The sequence below is a fragment of the Ambystoma mexicanum genome, chromosome 2p (genome assembly GCF_040938575.1).
Source record: "Ambystoma mexicanum isolate Mex_15411 chromosome 2p, UKY_AmexF1_1, whole genome shotgun sequence".
NCBI lineage: Eukaryota > Metazoa > Chordata > Amphibia > Caudata > Ambystomatidae > Ambystoma > Ambystoma mexicanum.
This window is the reverse complement of record NC_090923.1, coordinates 446,001,213-446,024,226: the sequence shown is the minus strand read 5'-3', so window position 1 is coordinate 446,024,226 and position 23,014 is coordinate 446,001,213. Positions and strand designations below refer to the sequence as shown.

General features: G+C 46.5%; 1 protein-coding gene across 2 annotated transcripts in view; it reads left to right on the top strand.

Annotated features, from left to right (window-relative positions):
• Window positions 1-23,014, top strand: part of TMF1 (TATA element modulatory factor 1) — a 418,170-nt gene that overhangs the window by 201,599 nt on the left and 193,557 nt on the right. For both annotated transcript variants that reach the window (XM_069643800.1, XM_069643801.1), the window contains exon 9: window positions 8,939-9,031. In XM_069643800.1, coding sequence (XP_069499901.1) covers window positions 8,939-9,031 — 93 coding nt within the window. The remainder of the gene's footprint in view (window positions 1-8,938; window positions 9,032-23,014) is intronic.

Genomic DNA, 23,014 nt, shown 5'->3' with positions numbered 1-23,014 from the left:
CCCCCCCACCTGGGCAACCTGTAAAGCAAAGATGTATCACAAGCTCAGTCCATATATTGTTCACACTAGACTTCCCAATAGTTCTGCAACCCCAAAATACCTGGCGTTGTAGCGTTCCTCGTCGGGAAATTGACGGCCCTTCTTGAGTGTCTACCTTTCAGGCAGGAGTCACGGGTCGTCGAACGTCTGACGGAGAACAGGTCGAGCTACGACGTCTCTGTGGTCTTTGGGTGGCGGGAAACCCACCGGTGGATGCTCCTCAGCGCGTCGACGGTCAGGCCTTCTCCAGCAGGATACAGCGGCGACGATGCGGACGAGAGCGTCTTTGGATTCGAAAGTTCTTGGGCAAAACGGGAGCATGGCGGCTCCGGACGGCGACAGCGGTTGTCGACAGTGGCGGACAACAGTCCGGGCGCTTCTTCTTGGAGTTCCGCAGCAGTCCTGTATCGGGTCGGCAGCCTGTCGAAGGTCTGTCTACCAGGGAGCTTAGGCAAATATCAGCTGGTGCACGATGGTCCCTCGTAGCTCGGGAAGAGGATGCCTTACCAGGTCCTCTCTGGGTCAGTCCTTGGAGGCACAGCAGCTTTCAGATTGTGAAGGAGAGCAACAGCAGTTCTTCTCGTCCAACAGGGCTCAAGGTCAAGCTTCAGTTACTCCAGTTACTCGTCGTAGTGGACTTCAGCTTCTGAACACGATTCCTAGCAGTGAGAGGTCCCCAGATATACTGTTGATCTCCCATTCATTCCGCTGGGTCACACTCAAGCATCCAATCACGACTAAGGGCATGCATGCAGGCAGGCAGCCAATCAGGCACACAGTGCATTCAGGCCATTCACTTCTCTCCAGACATTCACAACAAGTTATGCGTATTGGGAGAAGTAACGAGCCATTCAACACTCCATACTGCATTCATACCGGTTTCGGGCAGGGCTGTCTCAGCCATTGTGTCAAACACCAGATACTAGACACCCACAACATAGAATGCGTATTCGTCACACACTCATTCACCCAGGTCCCACCCACAGGCGTACCCACAACATACGGTTGTTGAGAAGGCTCCAGCCAGTCTGGTCGGCACTTCCCCACACTACCATGTATGGAACTTCTACCCAACAGGCAGTCAGGGGGAAGGGACAGAGGCAGGGCTTCCCGGAACTTCGGGAAGATCAAGGCAACAGGTGATGTAAGGCAAGAGGCCTGGGAGTCATTTTGTCTCCATCCGGAATCTACCGATTCCAATGACGGGGCCTGGGCATCCCAAAATGGAGGACGCTCAGGGCACCAGTCATTTCAGCACGGGGCTGCCACCAGCCCATACTCTCTTCTGTGGGTCACACACAGGTGCCCAAAAACATACACTAGGGGCATAGGGTTACACCCCTACCCATGGGTGCCATAAGGGTATCTCATGGGTTTGTTCACCAAACCAAAAGAGAGCGCTGCACCGCCAGGAGTCGCACATGAACTCCTGCGCGAAAAACACTACATAGCACACAATAAAAAAGCAGTAAAGGACAAGGATACGGAGGCCCTGTCCCTCCGATGCATTTCCAGCATCACAGTGACGAGTTGTGAGGAATGGGAAAGCTCACGTGGTGACAAGATGAATCCTTACCACGGCTGTAACAGCACCCTCTGAGCTAGCTGTGGATTTCCTTGCAGAACTGGGAGGGTCTTGCTGCGCGCAGACCCTTTAATATACCGGTGACCAGGGCTTTTAGTGGGGTACTAAATCGAGAGTGGTACCTCGTTAGGGGCGTGCCCTAAGTATGAGTAAAAGGGGGGAGGTGCATTGACATTATTACCTTTTTGGTGCGGCCAGCCCCTCCTTTTAAACAAAAGGATCGGTTGGGCGCACCAAAGGTGCGACACCTGTGTGCCCCAGCTATCACACACGGTAGGCAGCCCTTTCATTCAAGGAGCCGCATGAGTAAAGTGTTGCCTGCGTGGGTCCGCAGGCATCCCTTTATTCACGCAGCTCATTGTCTTTACTCTGAGACAGGAGGAGGGCTGAAGTGCCCGGCTCTCCTTTTGTTTCTGAGTAAAGTCTCATCACGCAGCATGAAGCTCTTTACCCACGTGGTTAAAGGGCTTCCTGCTGCTTGATGACTCTTTACCCAGAAACAAAAGGAGAGCCGATCACTCTGGCCTTCCTCTCAGTACAGAGACATCAGGCTTCCCGTTTAGCCGAATGCTCCATGGTTAAAGGGCTGACTGTAGGTGTTAGTACTGTAGATTAGAAAAAGAGGCAATGCCTTTCCGTTTTCCAATCTGAAGTGCTGACACCTACAGGCAGCCCTTTAACCATGCAGCACTCTGGCCACACTGGCTGCCTGAGGTGTCAGCATGGCTGGGGTTAGTCGTGGGTGAGCCCCGGCAGGGCCCTGGCTTGGGAGACCTTTTGTGAGACTGCCCGGGCTCGACCCTGGCTAGCCCTAGCGCACTTAAAGCATTGTGGTGATGATAAAGTAGTCTCCATAACAGCTGGTGAGGAGGGCCAGATCCTATTCCCATGCAAGGATGATTTATTGGGGTGTTACGGTTCATAAAGAACCTTTCACTTACATTTCATTGCATTAAAACATTACAATTTACATTTTTCCATATTCACACATTCATTCACATTATTTAATTCTCACAATTTCATTCACATACTATATTGATACAACATGAGTAAAACCAACAATCGCTAAAACACAATTAAAACCTGTTAAAAAAAGAAGAGATGGCCATTGGAAAAAAGCACAAAGAGAAAAGGAGAGAGGAAGAAAAAGGACAAGGTAAAACAAGACAGAAAAGCAAAGAAGCAAACAATATGTCACAGCTCAGTTCCCAGTTCAATCTTTACATAGACCCTCCTTTCAAATAATTTCCAACTATTAGTCAAGAAAAGACCCACTCATTCTTATTTGTTGTTCCCAAACTCCAAAGGGAATACTTTGATTAAAAAATACACAGCAGCTAGCCTCCGTTTATTCGCCTTTACTATAAAAATGAGTTGCCAAACAGTGCCCACATCCAATATGGGACAATTATTGGGTAAGTGTTCAAAATACAATTCACGTTGTGGTTTTAAACTCGAGCATTCCAACACCACATGGTATATAGTTTCCACCATGCCTTCTTCTTGACAGAACCTAACGCTTCTCAGACTTTGTTCATCCCACTTCTTTCACCCATTACCACATTTGTCAGAAATAAGTTCATGCTCAAACATTGTCCCCTCCAAAATTACCCTGCAAAACGTTTTGGGTACTGAGACCCCGTAAGGTCTCACATCCAGCAATAAAGCAGAGAACAAATGGCAGCCCCTCACCACCTCAATGGTGCGAATCCAGTCACTTTCCCACAACTTACCTTTGGCCTTGAACAGAGAGTCTAATAGTAGCTCTATACTTGCATCATTTAAGTGCATCTGATCAATACATTCATCATACCATCTGTTAATTGAAGGATGGAGTCTGTTTTGCATACACATGTTTAGTAACCACCAAATTGTACTAATTTCTGCGTTCTAACTCTTTTTCAGGAGATTCCGATTTTTCCACATTGTCATTGATTCCAAGGAGAGCAGCCCAAGCTTGTATCTTAATGCTGGCGCAGGCACTCCCTGAGGTTGTTTTAAAATATCCCTCCAGAAAAAAACCTTCAAACATTTTCCAATGCCCCATCACCCCAAATAACAATGTTTCCGCCCCATAAGTTAGCACAGGGATTACTTTTTTGCAGTAGTATTCCCTGACGGGACACAAGAAAAATAACAATATTTCTTATCCACCAATTTTGCCTGGGCCGCCAGCACCTGCAGCCTTTGTTTTTTGTGTCTGAACAATGCTTCCACGTTGTTTTTCCTAAACAAGTAGAAACCTAAATACATAAAGTTCGCGACCTGTTCAATAGGATTATTGTTCAGCATCCAGCTAAATGATGTTTGCGAAGGTTTTATAGGTGGACAAAAAACAAGTACTTTAGTTTCTGCAATTTTTATCATCAAGTTATTCTTCTTTGTGTAAGACTCTAAGGCATCCAATTGGCGTTGCATCCCTATGGGGGTGCAGTCTATTAAAGTCATATCGTCTGCATACAGTAAATGATTAACATGAATCTTATCCACCTTGGGACGGAATACATTGAGTATCGGCAAAAGCCTTTCCTATATCCGAAATAAAGAGTTAAAAAAGGAGAGGGGCCAGTATGCAACCTTGTTTTAACCCCCTGTCTGTTTTAACTGCTGTAGACCGACGTGCTTGCCTATCCAATTTTACACGTAAAGAGGTATTGGAATGCAAACCAACCAAAATGGCTAGTGAAGCAGGACAACCCAAAATGTTTTACTTAGCCCATAACTGGTTTCTAGGAACCCTATCAAAGGCCATGGATAGATCGATAAGAGTGGTTTTACTCGTACCAATGCCTCCTTTTTAAGGAGATCAAAAATGAACCCATTGACCTCCGTACCCACCCCTTTGCAGAAACCAGTTTGATGAACATCCAACCTCCTACTTTTTTTGACCCAGCTACCCAGCTCTCTTAACACAATGCCCACAAATATCTTTGAGGGGCTATCCAATAAAGATATTGGCCTACATTTACCAGACACTGTGCGCAGTCCCTTTTTCTAGATTGGGACTACTATTGAAGTGAGCCAAGAGGCTGGGAATTGTCTTTATCTGACGACTTTATGAAAAATCTCGTCAAGGAACTGCACCCAAAGAAGGTTTCTCTTTTAGTACAATATTGGCGAGTTTGTCCTGGTCTGAGCTCGAGAGTTTTTACTCTTAACAATTGAATACACCAAAACGTAGATGTCCCTCTCCACGTACCAGCTGACATCAACAATCTTGTCCAACAGACAGGGCACCTCATCCTGAAATGAATAGATCAACCTGAAGTGGTCTACTCAACACTCTTCTTAAATCGTATTAATTTGTATGTAAGGCTTCAGGTTTTCATTCGATTTCACATTCTTTCCTGCCAGTATTAAAAGCATGTTTTGGGCATCTGCCAGGAGTAACTGGTGCTTATGATAGACAAACTAGTTTTCATATGCTTTCTTAACGCAGCGTCTCAACAGCCCCTCTTCGGGCTTCAGAGATCTTACAGCCCTCTGCAACTCCCTTTTCTTTTGCGTTATTTCCTTGTCGTAAACCTTTGTGAATCAACTCTTGACGTAAAACCCCTGGGTAATTTCTCATTAATTTTATCCAACATTAGTTGGTAGTTACCTAGCTATGGTTTACCCTATATTACACACTCTTGGTAAGTTGACAGGAATATATAATTGAATGAACGCGTATTGCGTTGTTTCATATATCCCTGTTCGCACCATAGATTACCTCCAAAGGAACACAATATCTCTTCTAGGCCAAGTTTCATACTGTCATGCGCCAACTCACTCTTAAGGGGAGTGGTCACAGGCAGTTGTATTTTCGATCATCATCTCTTGAGCTTCCAGGAATAGCTCCTCAGAAAGAAAGCAATAGTCGAAAATACTTTTTTTGTCAGCCTCTGGACCACTTATAGTGAGAACACCCCTCCCCCTTTATGTTGCCATTCAATAAGCACAAACCCCAGGTCTCCATAAAAGATAACAATGTTTTCCCCCTGTTCAGTGCAGCTTTGTCAATGGGCATAGATTTTTGTTTTTACCTGTTAACCCCATTATACATCTACGCTTTAAGTCGCCATAGACTATTATTGAATGACCCAAACCTCAAGCTTGTCAATTAAACAAAATAGCCTCAATTGATTCCAGGAAGACGTCTTGGGTAATCTTCAATGGGTTCCAGTATACATTTAGTAACAATGAGATAGACTTGTCTGGGAACAGAACTTGATTCCAATGGAGTGCTATGGCTTCGCCAAACGCATTGGGATGAGCGAATTACATTGGAGACCCCCACCAGTAACCCTGCTGATGGACATTCTAACACCCCTCTATAGGCCGGCAACAAGTGCACGTATAACCGTCCACATGTGGAGCAGTCTTCAGCAATGTTCCCTCTAATTATTTTTCTCTAAGTGCGGAACTGGTTACCTTTCGTGCGTACATTATTTTCCAAGGGCGCAACTGACTAATGAGGTAAGCCACTTTGTGAGCATGCGTAGTTAGTGAACTACCATCTCTGAAGAGAGTTTGGAAAGGAATTGCCCCTTCCAAACCACTGCAATTATTTACAAATCTGCGTAAAATGTGCATCTTACAACACCTTTTCAAAATACATAAGCTAAAAAAAATATACATTTTATACATTATTATAAAGCAAACTCATCAACCAGTTCAAGACCTCAAGATATGCCACAGTAGCTAACAAAAGTACTCCTGTGCAGAGAAAAGGAACCCCTCTGTAATTCACTGTTATCAGTTAAACAAGATGCAGGGGGATGCTACAATCAATAAACACAGAACACATGTTTGTATTGCAATGCCCTCAGCAGCTGAGCATAGAAAGAAACGGAAAGTGCAGTTCTCTAGACTTCTACCAAAAGTTTCCTTACATGCAGCAAACAAACGTATTTTCTACACTGTACTGCCGAAACAACTGACTTGGTTTTTGAAAGTTACTTATGTTCTTCACCCGCAAGGAGTGTTCTTCTGTGCCCTTTCACCTGTACCCCTCTCAGGCTCCTGTGCTCGCCTCCAATACTAGTTGACAGGGCACTGTAAAACATGAGAGATTGTAGCAGTGAAATACTCATTGGGATATTTGCATACCCATAGTACTTTGCAAGCAAAACTTATTTAGTGCCTCACCATGATATTTTATACATTGTAAGAAAATGTAATGAATCTGCAGGTACACAATTATTTTGAAGTGCACACATGATCGTTTGTAACTTATTCCAACCTTATATTGTTCAGTAGGATTATACAACTGAAAAGTGAAATCGTTTTTGCATAGCATTGAGTCACAATATAATTATTTTTAAGGTCTATGCCCAATGCAACTCTGAAGACTTAGAAATGAAGCAGAGTGTGTGAACAGCATTCTACTGTCTAAATATCCATTGACCGAATACTATAGATGAGTAATACCTGGCATAGCCCATACCCCTTATCCCTTGCAGGCCAAGTAAATTATATTGCAATGGTTCTCTCCACTTAAACAGTAATGTTAGCAATGCTAAAGTAGAAGACTCTGAGCATGACATTTGTCTACTCAAAATCCTTAGGGAGCAAATTAATATTTGAGTTGTATAATGCGTTAACTTGCAAGGGACCCCTTCAAAGCGATTGTGTGACATATGTACTAAGAATAGGAAGCATGGGATGAGGTTGCACATCCAAGTAGCCTGTTTACCTACAGTCAGTATCCGATATTTGAGATGATAATTGGGTTACATAGTGTGGTTGATGCTTCATGGGTACAGGGGACATCAAAATAGGGATAGTATTACTGGCACGCCCTATTTCGACGCCCATTTTCGAGTTTCGAAAAACAACTGTAATACTCAGCAGCTTCCACTAGATGTCGGCCTATGCATAGCATGTGAATCTAAGCAGATACAAGCACCAGAAATACGATTACGGTGAGTAATGTATTCCTTATTTGTCTATTTATTGAGTGCGGACCTGGCTTCAGTGCTTTACAGTCGTAAGGGGAAGAGCACATTGAGGGAAGCAGAAAAAATGGAGTTAACAGGGGAGGGCTGCGGCAGCCAATTTGCATCAAGGGATCTACAAGCAACCAGGGGAGGAGACAGTGGGGGCAGATCAGAGTCTCTGCTACGGTGGGAAGTGGAGGGTGTGTGGACCTATATGTTATGTAGCACCCATTCCTTGACGAGGAAGGTCTTGAGCTCTTTCCTGAACCATAGCAGCAATGGGGGAAGTCTGATGTTGACCGGAGGAGGTTCCAGAGTCTTGGAGCATAAGCATTTCCATACTTATGGTGGATTGCAGGCCTCTGGAGAGGTTGAGTTTCTCAGTGAGGTAGCTCGGGGACTTCAGGGTGACAGTCTACAGTCTTGTAAATGATGCAACAGGATTTGAAAATTATACGGGCTTCCAGCGGGAGCCAATGCAGTTCGAAGAAGGGTCAGGGTTAAATTTCCAGAGTCCTTTCATGAGTCGTGCTACAGCATGCAGGACACATCTCAGGGGTGCCAGGGTAGTCGCTGGACGACCTTCCAAAAAGGAACTTTTTATAAGGCACCATGAATAACAGACGGTCTTCTGCTTGAACGTTATTCAAGTTACAAAAAACATAACATAAATGGATGAAGGTACATGTCTGGTAACCTTTCAAAAAGTCAAGAGAGGAGGTCAAGTTTGTCTGGTAATATCTAAATATGTTTTTTTATGTTTTGGTGTAGAGTTTACAGTAAGCACGTGGTAGAGTAAAAGCATAGGAGTCGTGGGTGGGGAGGGAACAGTAGTTGGTTTAATGGGTGCAAGCATATCTTAGTTAGATTCTTTTGTTAATGAAGCCACTTTTCATATTAGTTTTTACCTCTTGGGCTGTAGTCTGTTTTTATGGTTTTAAGGTTTTTACGGTCAAACTTGCATAGTAGGGTCATGTAAATGAGCAACACCAATATAACATGACTACGAGAAAACAAATGTCCGGTAATTGCTGTGGCTTGTGCCTTATTAAATCTTTTTGCATGGGTGAGCATTGCCCGTGTGCGCTGCAAAAAATCTTCTGAGCTGCACCCAGAAGGAAGCTGGGCAGGCGCACATCTGCACAGCTTAGAGGGGACATAGGTACACAGTCATGTTTCTTGAAGGCAGAACGAGTCCGCCTTCAGTAAATTCACACTATGGTTTTGGATTAAGTGTACAAAACCCCTACTATTTCACGAGCGCCGCAGCATCTTTTGGTATTCATAGTTGAGGATTTTAAATGTACTGTGTGCACTGCAGGAAACTTAAAAACATGCAGCAAAAGCTTTCAAAATAAATACTTTGACTTTTGATTATACCCTCTCAATCCAGGTAACGGATCTCAGATTGGCTCTGCAACGTGCAGAACAACAAGCAGCAAGAAAGGAAGACTATCTACGACATGAAATCGGTGAACTGCAGCAGGTGCTTGTGGAATGGCTTATGAATACTTTCACTACGAGGGATATGCATTAACATTACGAATGTTTAGCTTTATTCATATATTCATATGCTTCTGCTTGATTGTATTACATTGACTGTTGCATGGATCTCAGAAATATAAAACCGTTTGTGTTTTTTTTTTAGTTTTTTTTCTTTCAACGTTTTGGCCGATGTGATATTTGAAGCTTGGCCAACCTCATACTAAAGTGTGTGTCCAACATTTAAAAAATCGAAGAGGCTAATTTTGAGAAATCAGGTTCTAAACTTTGCCTTTGGACGTTTCCACTATAAGTACGGAAAATGGATTTGTTTTAGACATCTAACGTTTGATGGAGTGCATGGATTCGTACGAAATTTGGTATGCTCAATCGGATCTGCCAGGCTCAGTAGCTTGCCAAATTAAGTGAAGTGCCATCCAAAGGTTGAAAAGGAATAGGGGAAAGTATTTTTTTCATGTGTGCACACAAATATGCTGTTAGTTAAGGAAACAATCCTCCACTGTAGATGGCTTCCATACTTTGGCAATTGGACTCCTGTATGCCGTCCTAAAAATGATTCCTGTAGATGCCACAGCACATAACTCTCATCTTTCTTTGTTGGAGTGTTGGCCTGATTTTATGGATTGAATAGACGGGTACAGCAGTTATCTGGATTTCTGACAGGACCTGTATGTGTACCTTTAATATTGTAAATATATCGGGCATATGATATTTTGGGGCATTAGAGGCTGCATTTGCTCTATGATGGCAGCACCTGTGAGTCTTTCCCTCGCTTCCCACCGCCTTCCCCTCTGTTAGGTAAGAATTGGTACAGTCACACTGGGGGAGACTACACTACACTACACTTATCTGCTTGGTATTACGTAACCCACCTTTTGGTATAGGTCTGTACTACACAAGTTGGTAGTGTGACTGCGCAGCCAGGCCTATCTCAAGAGGAGTAAATGTGAGCTGTATTAATGAAATCTGTAAATACAACTAACACTTACACTCAAGGTTTCGGTTATATTTATTTAATTAACTTAATTAACATCCATTTTGTTTTGTAAACTTTCTTTATTGTTTTACAATAAAAAAATACCCTATTGGGTTTTAACATTCCCACCCCAACATCCCCGATCAACCCTCTGCCCTGCACAGAATACCCACACACCACAACCGTAATCAACTTGATCAGCCACTCGCCTGTATATATCATTAATTCAAACTGTTCATCTTGTCCGTATCATCCATTACAAGATTTTTTCACACAATAGCAAGTCCTCACTCGGGTGCTTCTCCCACGTCCCATCGATCCGGGATGGGGCTTAAGGGCAGTGCTGCTCGTGTTATGTCCAGTTGATATTGCCTAAATGGTGGCCAGTAATCAAACTGACAGCTAGCACTCGGGAGTGTCGCGGCAAACATAGACTCTCTCTCCGCACATAGAGTGCCATGAACTCTAACCATCTCGCAAATGTGGGGGGGTTGGCCTTGCCCCAGGACAGGGCCACTAGGTATCTTGCTATTACTGGAGCAGTACCAAGGAGCTTATTTTCTGTGCGGGTGCCCCTTTCAGTCAAGGCTAGGAGCCATAGTTCTGGAGTGTAATCTTGTGTCGAGGTGAGCATTTTCGACAGCGCCTCTTCTATCTTGTCCCAGAAAGTTCTAATACTCGGGCAACACCAACATACGTGATAAATCTGCTCGGTCTGCATTGCTTCTTTTACATATGGGTGGGCTATCCGCATATATCTTGCTTAAAGAGTATGGGGAGTGATATACTTGGTGCATATACTTATAATGGATCTGCCTGTAGCAACAATTCAATGAAATATATTGCGTTTACAAGCAAACAGTCTTCCATTGTTCCTCACTCAGCACTTTCCCCAGGGAAGCCTTCCACCTGACATTATATACATGTTTCTGCACTGCCCTCCCTCCCCTCACCAATTTATAAATTGTGGACACTATTTTCCTGGTGGACGTGGGACAGATGGCGTAGCTCTGAGCTGGATGCAGAGTCGGTGTGTGGGGGAAATCGGGCCATTTGTCTTTAAGGGTACAGCGTAGTCTGTAGTAATGCAGAAAGGTTACATGACCGTGCACACCTCTGGAGCTCAGACATTCCCATGATATAAAGCAACCATCTTGCACCAGATCTCCCAATGTATGGACACCCAAGGCTTGGAACCGCTCCCTAAAGGATCTTTCATGTGTAAGTGGGATTCCCGCTACGTTATATATCGGCAGTTGGGGGAGGCTTGCAGCAACTTGTTTATCTTCACCCACGCCTGACAAGTTATCAAAATGGGTTGGATCTCACTACTCAGGACTGGGTCTCCGTCGCCCCATATCAGACCCATCAGGGCATCTGGATAGGCGATAGCCTCGGCTATCTGGGCATGAGGCGACTCGGAGTCAGGCGGATTCCATACAGATATATACTGTGTCTGAGCAGCCAGGAAGTAGAGGTAGAGATCAGGGTACTCCAACCCTCCTAGTTCATATGGTCGGGTCAGGGTGTCATATGCTATCCTAGGCTGTCTGCCTGCCCACACCAACCGCGTCATCAGTCTTCAAATATGGGTCCAGTAACAAGTTGGGGGCACATTGGAACATTAATATAACGTACAGCAATTTCAGTAGTATTACCATTTTTGCTAGAGCTATGTGGGCGGCCTGGGATAATGGAAGCAAAATCCATGTCTCCACTTTTAATTCCAGTTCATCTAATGGCTCAACGTAATTGGCTTAATACACTTGTTCCTTAATGGTGGATATTGTGATGCCCAGGTATCGAAGGCCATATGGGCACCACCGGAATTCGTTTCCTATGTCAGCTCTCTGCACTACCGGGGTTAAGGGGAAGACCTCATACTTCTGCCAGTTAATCCCGCGTCCGGATAATTCCCCAAATCTAATCACTTCTTGTATCATTGGCAGCAGGTTTTGGCGAGGATTTTTAACATGAAGGATATCATCCGTGTACAGAGATCTGATGGAAAGATGAGCGTGTGTTTGAATGCCTCGCAGCGCGTGCAGCTCCCGGATATGGCAGGCCAGGGCCTCCATCGCAAGAGCAAATAGGATCAGGGAGAAGGGGCACCCCTGCCTGGTGCCGCGCATGTGGTACATATGTGGAGAAGTTGAGCCGTTCATATATATAGCCGCCCGCCCCATTTGATGTAAGTTAAACCCAGGCCACAGCCCCGAAGCACTTCAAAAAGAAAAGGCCATTCGACTGAGTTGAACGCCTTTTCGGCATCCAGGGTCAATACGGCCATTGGAATTTCAGGGTTCACGTTCTTTATGAGGGTGAAGAGTCGACGTAGGTTATTCTGGGTAGACCGTCCAGGAATAAACCCTGCCTGATCCGGTAAAACTAGGGCTGGCATGTGTGGAAGTAGGCGGTCGGTAAGGATTTTTCAAGAATTTTATTGTCGGTGTTAATAAGCGACAGGGGCCTGTAAGATGAAAGGTGGAGGGGGTCTTTCCCAGGTTTCAATAGAACAGTGATTAACGCAGATCTAGTGGACTCCGGAAGAGTGCCCTTGGCCATCGCTCCATCGTACAAAGACAGTAGGTGGCGGATGACCAGGTCGGCATACGCCTTTATAGAATTCGGCGGTGATACCATCTATGCCAGGGGCCTAGCCACCCCAGTACTACTTCATCTAGATAGCGGAGCATGATGTTGTGCCCAGGTGGGGGGCGCAAAGTATACAGCTGATCATAGAATTCCATGAATGCCTCATTGATCCCCTTAAGGTCTCTTATCCCAGCTCCACTCTGGTTTTCAATTGCAACTAGATTAACAGGAAGCCGTTCCTTCTTAATGGCCCAGGCGAGGGTCTTACTTGGCCGGTCCCCCCCGCCCCTGTATCTAGCTGCCAAAATTGGATCTCCCAGGTACCTTTCTTCCTTATTCGCCAATTCCTGAAGTGCCTCCCTATGAAGATCAGCGGTATCCAGGGTACTCTGCCGTCTTTCTCCCTCCCGCATGGGTCCCTCCAATTCCTTCATAGAGCGCCTAAGTGATTTCAGCACCCCTCCCTCCCTTGATATGCAGCAGCCCTGTATGTATACCTTAAAGGCTTCCTAGACTGTGTCCGGGCCTGAGGCTGAACCGACGTTAGTTTGAAAGTATGTATCTATGTCCTTTTCTATGTCAGCTTGGAACACTGCATCCCTAAGGGCAGCAGCTCTAAATCGCCAGCGAAGCTGACTGGGGAGGGCCACTCCACGGACTAGAAGCAAATTAACACGGGAGTGATCAGACAGGGTCCTAGGGAGGATATTGGCATCTGTTGTCGCCCTAAGGATGGAGGACGTGGACATCACATAGTCAATTCTGGATGAGCGACCATGCACTCCGGAAAATAATGTATATTTCCTAACAGCGGGATGTAATCTACGCCACACATCGTGTAGATCATAATCCTGCGAGATTTGAGCCCATATTTTGACTGCTTCCGAGGGGGTTAATTGTGATGTGGCGGACCTATCCATAACTAAAGTGAGGGCCAAATTAAAATCACCAGCCCATAGCATTATTATGATGCCTACCCCCGGTCATCTGGACAAAGCCCATCACTCCGGGAGCAGGCATCCAGATTCTTATTAAAACCCCAACAGCCCCGGCTGGGGGGTGTTTGGGTTCAGTCCTGGCGCCTTAGGCGCCAGGCTCATCATAGAAATCGGTCCTGGTGCCAGGCTCATAGACTTTACTTACCTGATGCAGACCATGATGCAAGTGAGTCCAAGCCAACGTGAGGCCTGGATGGGACTATTTTATTACAGGGACTATTTTATTACTCGGGCGTGGTTCTGGGGAACTTCTTACCTGGAACTACTTTGGAGGCTATTTAAACCACGCCCGAACAGCAGCACACGCTTCGCGTTATTCTGCATCCAGCAGCGAAACGCTCACCGTGCCTGCAGTCAGCATCCAGTCTTCTGCCATGCTTGCCTCGAATCTGGAACTCCTAAAACAAAGAGGAAAGAAAAGGACAAGGTTAGAAAACTAACTATTTTCGAATCCCTCACCTGACTCTGGATCCATCTCGCCTCCAGACCTGGAAAGAACATCATTTCAGTACGCGTCGCATCTTCAGCTGCAGCGCCGCGCCATACTCACCAGTCCTCGCAGCATCTTTCGATTCAGCGCTGCCGCCATCATTTCTTCGCCGAACTCTGGCACCTGCGGGACAAAAGAAAACAACAAGGTGAGCCGAGAAAACCAACAAATATAACTCTTATCACCATAGACTTACCTGATTTACCACCGGAAGCATTATTCTATAACTCTCCACATCTTCATGTGCCGCACCTGCAAAGAGAGAGAAAACAACACGTTAAACACGTGCAACATTTACCGAACAGCGTCAGGTAATACAGACTCTTACCTGAGCGCCACCAACCACCACGAGAGCACCTTCTCCCGAACTCAGCTGCAAGACAAAGAAGGAAGGGGGGAACAAGAGTGAACATCGGACATATTGAACTCTATGAACTTGATACTTACTGGTCCTCGCCAGGAACCTCAGAGTCAATACTCTCCGACACCTTCAAACCAGTGAAGTAACTGGCATCAACGCGCCCCTGCAATCCATGCAGGATGGAGAGCTCATCTTTCAAGAGCATAAGGTGAGATTGGTGAGAGGGCACTTCGGAGGTGATAAGTGGGAGGACTGTGGGGGGGTGCCATCGCTTGAATCCACAGGTGGCTAAATCCATCTCTCCACTTGAAGGAGATTACTTCTACGGGTCAAGCAGACAAGATTAGGAGGGCCAGTCCAGTCTGTCATCTCTGCACTATGCATCACGTTGGTGGAGACCGCAGCCGTCCTGTGGGAGCCAGGTGAGCGTAACAAGCATCTCATACCCGGTAAATTTGTGGAGGTGCCTGGCACATTGACGAAAGAACTCGCGTGAGTCCGTATTAGGAGCATAGACATTAATGATCAGGAGCCTGAGACCAAACATTTCACCCACTAGTATTAAGAGTCTCCCCTCTTCTTGTATCTGCTTGTGTAGCCTAAACTGTAATGTTTTGTGAATATAAGTGGCAACACCTCTGGAATGAGAGGAGTAGGACGATTCATATCTGTGGGAACCCCACCCAGTTAAGGCGGGGAGAGTGGCGCCCCTGGCAAGGTGGGTTTCTTGCAAACACAATATATTTGCCCCATGATTCCTACTATAGTTCAGCTATCAATCTTGTCTTTTTCTGATTAGTGAGACCTCGTATGTTCCAAGTCAGCACAGAGAAAATCAACCCAATCTTATCATTCGATGCAGCCATGGTTATTTAACCATCTCGAATGAATGATGACCTCAGTGTTGTATTAAGATTGGGGGTACGAAAGGCCTTCTGCATCGCTTGACTATAATATGGTTGAGTGAGTTGTACAGTGCAATTAGGGCTTGGTTGAGAACTTAAAAACTGATAACAACATCCCACCCCAGAAACTTAAACCTACCTGCACCCTGTCCCACCCCACAATACTAACCACACACATCCAAAACCATTAAACAATCCGCAGTGTCTGCGGGACCAGGAACGCTGGAGGCTACTTGCATGCTCCAAGCGGATTCGGCAACTAGTGTGACACTTAAGGCCCAGACCAGACCCCCGGGCCAAGGAGGGAAAAAAGAGGGGGGAGACTGCAGACTGAGTTAACTTGTTTCCATGCTGACTCCACCGATGTGAAGAAGAGAGTGGAGCCCCCGTGCTGGACGCAGAGCTTGGCTGGATACAGAATGGCATATTTCATTCCTTTCGCTTGTAGAAGACGCTTTACATTTTGGAACGTCTTACGTTGATCTTGGACACTTGGGCTGAAGTCGGGGAACAGGCGAATCATGGAGGATCCCCACCGCAGCTCCCCCTTTTCTCTGGCGGCCCGGAGAGCATCGCAATCTTTGTAGCAGAAAATCCTAGCAATTATTGGATGCTCGGGGGGCCCCCGCAGGTGGCCTGGCCACCAACGACCGGTGTGCCTTCTCGACCATAAATATCGATGTGAGGGGTGGGTTGTCGAGTATTTCGCCCAGCAGGGTCTCCACGAACCGCTCCATGTTATCGATGGGAGTGGACTCCGGGACCCCGAATATGCAAATATTATTGCACCTAGAGCGCCCCTCTAAATCTTCATTTTTGGCAAGCACCTTCTTCACTGTTTGCTGCATCTCAGTCATCTCTCGTTGCAGTGTAGCAACGTTATCTTCGCTGTCTCCGATCCGTTGCTCAGCTTCATATGACCACACAATTTATCTATTTGAATAGCTGAGGTGTCCACCTTATAGGTTAAGGCGTCTATTTTTGCCCCCAGGGAGTCTGTGCTATTTTTTAAAGCCAATAATGTCTGATTCAGGGCCGCCACGTCAATCTGGGCCTGCATCTGATCCTGGCCCTGGGAGGGTAGATGCGGGGGAGGGTCTGTCCGTGTAAATTAATCCATCCTTGCTTGTTTCTTGGGGTTACCCATAGGAGCGCTGTTAAAGAATTACAGTGGCTCCACCAGGGGTCCCCCTGCGGGTTGCGCAGTAAAGATAGTATGGGTGCTACTGCCTGGTTGTATAGGGCCACCATGTTGCCTTCCCCTGCCCCAGCTCCGTGTCCTCGGGGTGCACCTTTTCAAAACGCAATAAGTAGCCCTATAGGAAGGAGAGCTCAGGCAGCAGCGCTAATCTGCCTCATGAGACCCGAGCAGGTAGAGATTGTTGCTTTATTAGACTGTCGGAATTACTGCTTGGGGGCAGCCCCACCCCACCCAACAGCTACAGCGGTCAGCCAGTGCCCAGCTCTCCTACCAAGTCAGATGTAGTGGAGGAGTCAATATGCAGGCATGAGGGTGAGTCGCACAATATTATTTTAGCGAGTTCAAGCTACTTTCCATCCTGTGGCTCACAAGTGTACCCTGCCATTCAACCTCATAGAGACCTGCAGGCTCCGAAGCTGCAGTAGATCCTGGTCAGATTCGGTCACATGGGAGTTAAGATTTGCTATGTTCAGGGTCTTAGCGCTGGCCCACCAACAGCGCAGGTACACTGTCACAGTAATGGGCCAACCGACACAGTATCCACCTTCCACAAGGGGCCGGAAGGGGTTTGGGAAGAACAGGTTATTTGTTAGGGCAAACTTCTCCGGCGTAGCATTCCAAGCCTCTCCCCAGGTGGCCCCACAGGGGATCGCGCAATGATGCTGTCCCGTAAGCTGCTCCCAGGCGCAGGCCTGCACCCAGAGTGGTCCCCCTACCTGGAGAGATGTGTCGAGCAGGCGGATGACTCGCAGGAGTCCTCAGGACAGCCACGTTGGGCGGATCAAGGGGCCGGCAGCATGGAGGCAGGTGGTCACGGGCTACTGGATCTAAGCCGAGCAGCGCCACCCAGGCTGCTGAAGTGCAGCGCCTGCATAGGCGGGGCAGTGGCGCGCCTTTGGGTCACACCTCCACGGCACCTCCAGCCCCGGGGTGCCCGCCACAGCACCTCCACAATCCGGGCGTCAGTTGCTGGTTCGTTGGAGTCACTGTAGTAACAGAGCTCACTGCCAGTCACCGAGGTGGGCTGCCAAACAGCTCTGTTCTAAGCTCTTCCCGTCGATGGCTCGACTTCGCCCTTTCCCCACCTTGACCTCATGCGTCGCGGCTCTGGGCGCCGCCAGCCCCAGGAACAATGCAGCTGTGGGCAAAAGGGGTGTCAAAGTGCCCCAGTCCTTATTACACCATCAGAATGGTCCTGGGGGCCAGGGAAGGGTCCAGTGTCGAGGATATTCACCACGGATATATACGCCGAAGCCAGAGCTTCTCAGGCAGCGGCCATCTTCGAGTTCGCGCAACACCGCCCCCCCAATTAACATCCATTTTTAAATAAGCATTCTTTAAAAAGGCAATTTGTTGTAACCATGTAACTATATATTAATATCACTTTTCAGAACCAAAACAAGTTGGTGGATAATCTTTGGATATGCTTCTTACACAATTCCTACACCCTGAGGTGACTTCAAGCACAAAGACACTAATGGTATTTCTATATCTCACTAGTATACTTTGCAGATTCTGAGGTTGCAGAAAGGAAAGGTTAGGGAATGAAAAAGGTTGGACAGTTTCTCAGTATATATGAGGACAACTAAATAGTCCAATGAAATCTAGATAAGCCTTTCCCAGCAGTAACTGTATACAACAAGCTACCACCTATGAGAGACAAACAGTATAAAAGTCAATAGAATAAAAGAGTCTTCAGGGAGCCAGGACCACCAAAGTCATTTGGCACAGTCTATGGATCTGATGCACTTCTTAGATCAAAGTCTTGCATAGGTTAGAGAGTTTGTTGGAAAAATCACTTGTAGGGTCACAAGCTGTTAAGCCTGTGAAAAGAGCATTGGAATCAAAAGGTAAGCCAATGCAATTCCCAACTGAGAAGAGCGTGACTAAAAGGCGATAAGGTAAGTACCCCAAGCCTAAACAGTACCTCTGGTTTGAAGAAGAGTTGTCCAGCTAGACTCTGTCTTGCTACGGCGGTGCAGACCCTTGTTCATGAGCTTCAGTCAAGGGGACCAGAGGGAGGACGCCAGAAGGGCTCCTGTGGCAGTACTTGGGAGGTCGTCTGCAGCTACGGGCTCTTTTCATTTCAGCAGGACTTTGCGGTTCAGCGCTTAGCAAACAGCACGGATCTTGGACACCAGTTGGACTCTCTTCGCTCCCTCGGTCCTGCCCTCTGGTGAGGGGACTCTGGATGTTGAGGTCCTGCTTCTGGAGGGTTCTTAGGAGACTCCTGGAGCTTCTAGACAGATTAGCTCCACGGCAGACATTGCACTCGACTATGGCCACTCGACCCTTGGCATTGGGCATCCGATGCAACCAAGAGGCACAGCAAGTCAGGAATGGTGGTCCAGTGGAGTTCGTCTCAGGGTTAGTTGGTCTCACTAACCCAAGTGGGTAAGTCGTTCCAGAGGAGCTTCTCCGGCGCGGTGAAATAGTAGTTCAGCACAGCAGCAGGGCTTCAGTGGGCGATTCAAAGGTCCAGAAGGTTTCTGCAAGCTTCGTTCACGGTTTCTTCGTGTGTTTGTTCCAGTGGTCGACTCTGCCTGTAGTTCCAAAACCCTTGCCTTTTAAGCAGGTTTCTTCTATTCATGCACACCCTAGGCTGTCAATCACACAGCAGGGACGCTGTCCTGAAAGGACAGACAGACAGACAGACAGACAGACACAGACAGCCAGGCAGCCAGCCAATCAGGACTTCCATTCAGGCATTCCTAGAGACAAAGGACGGGGGAGTTTCGGGACCCTCCTCACATACTGTCCTTCCAGACACACGGGAGTCATTTTGACAAAATGGTCAACCATGGGTGCTGTACTGCAGCTAATGGTTCAGCCTGCGGTAGAAAAGCACAATGGTAGGAAAAGTAAACCACTGCCACCAGATATGTAAAGTAGTGAGGGTAATATAAGAATGTAGGATAAGGGGCTACTAGGAAACCCCCCCCCCCCGCCCCCATCACTCCAAGTAAAATGGTGTGTGCTGGACCTACAAAGAGAAAAGGTAAGTAAAGTCAATTTCACTTTACTATTCTTGGGAACTGTAGTTCACATAAGAAAAGGTATTTAAACCTTATGAGAAATCTAAACGGATTTCTGTGTGACACTGTACTGAAGATGTTGTGCGTCACCATACAAAAGGCAGATACCTATGGAGTTTGTAAGACTCCCAAAACAGTGAAAACGCAATGATCCAAATCCGGTAAAAACACATGAGAGTGAGAAAAGGTCTCACTCACTCCATGGTGAAAATTAAAAAGTCCTAAGTCCAGCAAATGAGCCGGGGGTCTCAAAGGTTGAAGGGAATTGGCACAGAAATGAGAATTCTCCCCCAGACTAAGGGACAGGAGGATTGTATCCACTCCTGGATGAATCTCTCATTCCAGTTGGTCATACTTTCTGGAGAGACCATCAGTATTTTGGTGATTACACCCTGACCTGATTCTCCCCCTTCATCTGCTTTAACCATCTCAAGGGTTGGTGGTCTATATGAATAACGAAAGTCGAACCATACTAGTATGGCCTCCATTTCTTCAGAGACCACACAATGGCAAAACATTCACGTTCTATGGTTGCCCACCTTGTCTCATGGTCCTTCAGCTTCCTGTTGATGAAGCAGATAGGGTGTTCCCTGCCTTTCTCATCCAGTTGGCTCAAAACTGCACCTATCCCTGTATTAGAAGCATCTGTCTGTACAATGAAGGATTGGTTATAATCAGGAGCTCTCAAGACCGGGGCATGACAAAGGGCTTTCTTCAGTCCTTCATAGGCCTTGGTGCACTATGGTCCCATAGTTCTCTATGAAGTTCCTGTAATACCCAGTGAGACCTAGGAAGGCTCTCATTTGAGTCTTAGTAGTTGGGGTGGCCCAGTCTTGTACAGCTTGTAGTTTGCTAGGCAATAGCCGGTTTATAGTCAAAAAGTCGAAAACATAATGTCGAATAGCAAAAATGTCGAAAAAAAATGTCGAATGTAAAAAAGTCGAAAACACATACATATAATAGGAAAAGTCATAATTTCGAAAAAAAAATCGAAAACCCAAAACACTTTTTTTTTTTTTTTACCCAGATAGTAACATTTATTATGGGGGGGGTCCCCCCCCCAACCCCCCATCCCAAACCCCTACCCCAACCCCCCTCCCCTCCTCCCCATCCCCCCCACCCCCCATAGATATACCTTTAATTATTTTAAAAAAATCTTTAATATAATATTAAATAATTAATTATTTAAAAAAAACATCCCAAACCCCTATCCCCATCCTCCCCATCACCCCCACCCCACATGGAAATACCTTTAATTATTTTTTAAAAAAAGTTTTATAAAATATTTATTATTAACACATAAAATCGAAAAAAAGTCGACATTTTTGTTTTTCGACATTTTTGTTTTTCGACTAAATATTTTCGACATTTTTACTTTCGAAAATATTGTATTCGACATTATGACTGGATACCGCAATATAGCCTAATTCCACCTCCTCCTACCTTATGTCCAAGGTAGACCCCTTTACCCTCACCAATTAGACATTTACTAACCATTCTGGCCAGATGGGCCTGTTCCAGAGCCTGCAAACCATATCCTAGGCGGTGAAGATGCTCTTCCCAAGTGGGGCTGAACACTGCAATGTCATCCAAGTATGCCATGCTGAAGTCCTCTAACCCATTCAGAACTTGATTCACCACCCTCTTAGATGTAGCAGGTGCATTCCTAAGTCCAAAAGGCATAACCCTGAACTTGTATATGCCTCCTGGGGTGGAAAATGCAGTTTTCTCCTTGGCATGGTCTGTCGGAGCTATTTGCTAATAGCCTGAGGTCAGGTCAAATGTACCGAGGAACTTGACTTAATCAAGTTTGTCCACCAGTTCATCTGTCCTGGGTAAAGGATGGACATCAGTCGTGGTGACCGCATTAAGAACACTATAGTCCACGCAGAATCTTAACTCTTTTGTACCTGCCTTTGGTACTAGTACAACTGGACTAGCCCATGGACTTGTAGATGGCCCAATAACCCCAAGGTCAAGAATTTTCTTGCCCTCCTTTATTCTGTAACCCCTGCTTTTGACAGGGAGACTGTCACCAGTGAGGATATCATGCTTGCCCCAAGGGGTCAAGCCTGGTGTCAGTGAGAACAGGGAAGTAAACTGATTCAACAGAGCCTTGCACTCCTCCTGTTGTTGCAGAGTCAAATCTGAAGGGTTTCACTCCTTCAATTATCTCATCTGAAGGTTGCCCCCTGAGGAGATCAGGGAGAGGCACACTCTCCTCCTTCTCTTGATCAGAGGCTAAGAGCAAAACTCCTAGTTCTGGTCTGGAAACATAAGCCTTCAGACGGTTAGTGTGATAGACTCTAGGAGCTCCTTGGGGTTGCCCAAGTCCACTAAATAGTTGAACTGTCCAAGCTTGCCTACAACCTTGAAGGGTACAATCCACTTGTCCTGTAAGGCCCTCTGCCTTGTAGGTACCAGAACCAATACAAGCTGATCTGGAATAAACTCCACCATGTTGACCTTCTGGTCGTGCCAATGCTTGACCAGAACCTGACCTGCTTTCATGCTTTTTTAACCTTCTGTCGTCATCTGTTACATCCTCTTCCTGAGGCCCAGAGTATAGTCAGTGACCCTCACTGGCTGTAGGGAAGGAGCACTCTCCAACCCTTCCTTGATCAAGGCCAAAGGGCCTCTGACTGGATGACCATAAAGATGTTCAAAGGGGCTAAAACCAACCCCTGCTTAAGGGATATCTCTATAAGCAAAGAGAAGGCATGGCAGTAGAAGGTCCCACTTTCTTCTAAGGGGTTCCTCTAAAGCACCTATCATGCATTTCATTGTATGGTTAAACCTCTCCACCAACCCATTGGTTTGGGGATGGTAGGCTGTTGAGAACTTGTGTGTCACTCCAGTTTTTCCACATGGTCTACATGTAGTGGGACCTAAAGTGTGATCCCCTGTCAGAGATGACTTCCTTAGGAAACCCACCCCTGGTAAAAATACCAAGGAGGGCCTTAGCCACTGCCTGAGCAGTAACAGTTCTCATACGTATGGCCTCAGGATACTTTGTAGCATGGTCTACCACAACCAATATAAATTGGTTGCCTGGGGAAGTTGGAGGTTCTAGGGGACCGACAATGTCAAACCCCGCCCTCTCAAAAGGGACTCCCACCACAGGGAGGTCCACACTTGCCAGAAGTCTGACAAGTGTGGCAGCTGCTACATAAATCAGCCCCCCATCTTGGGCCAGTAGAAGTACAGAGATAACTTCTATTTGGTCCTCTTGAAACTCAAGTGACCAGCCAAAGGGATCTCATGTGCCAACTGTAGGAACATTTGTCTCACCTACTGGGGCACTACCAGTCTCCTGTAGTCCCCTGGGGTAGATTCAGTAGGTTCATTGTAGAGGCGGCCATCCTCCCAGTAAACCCTTTGCTTCCCTGGCTCTTGCCCTTCCAG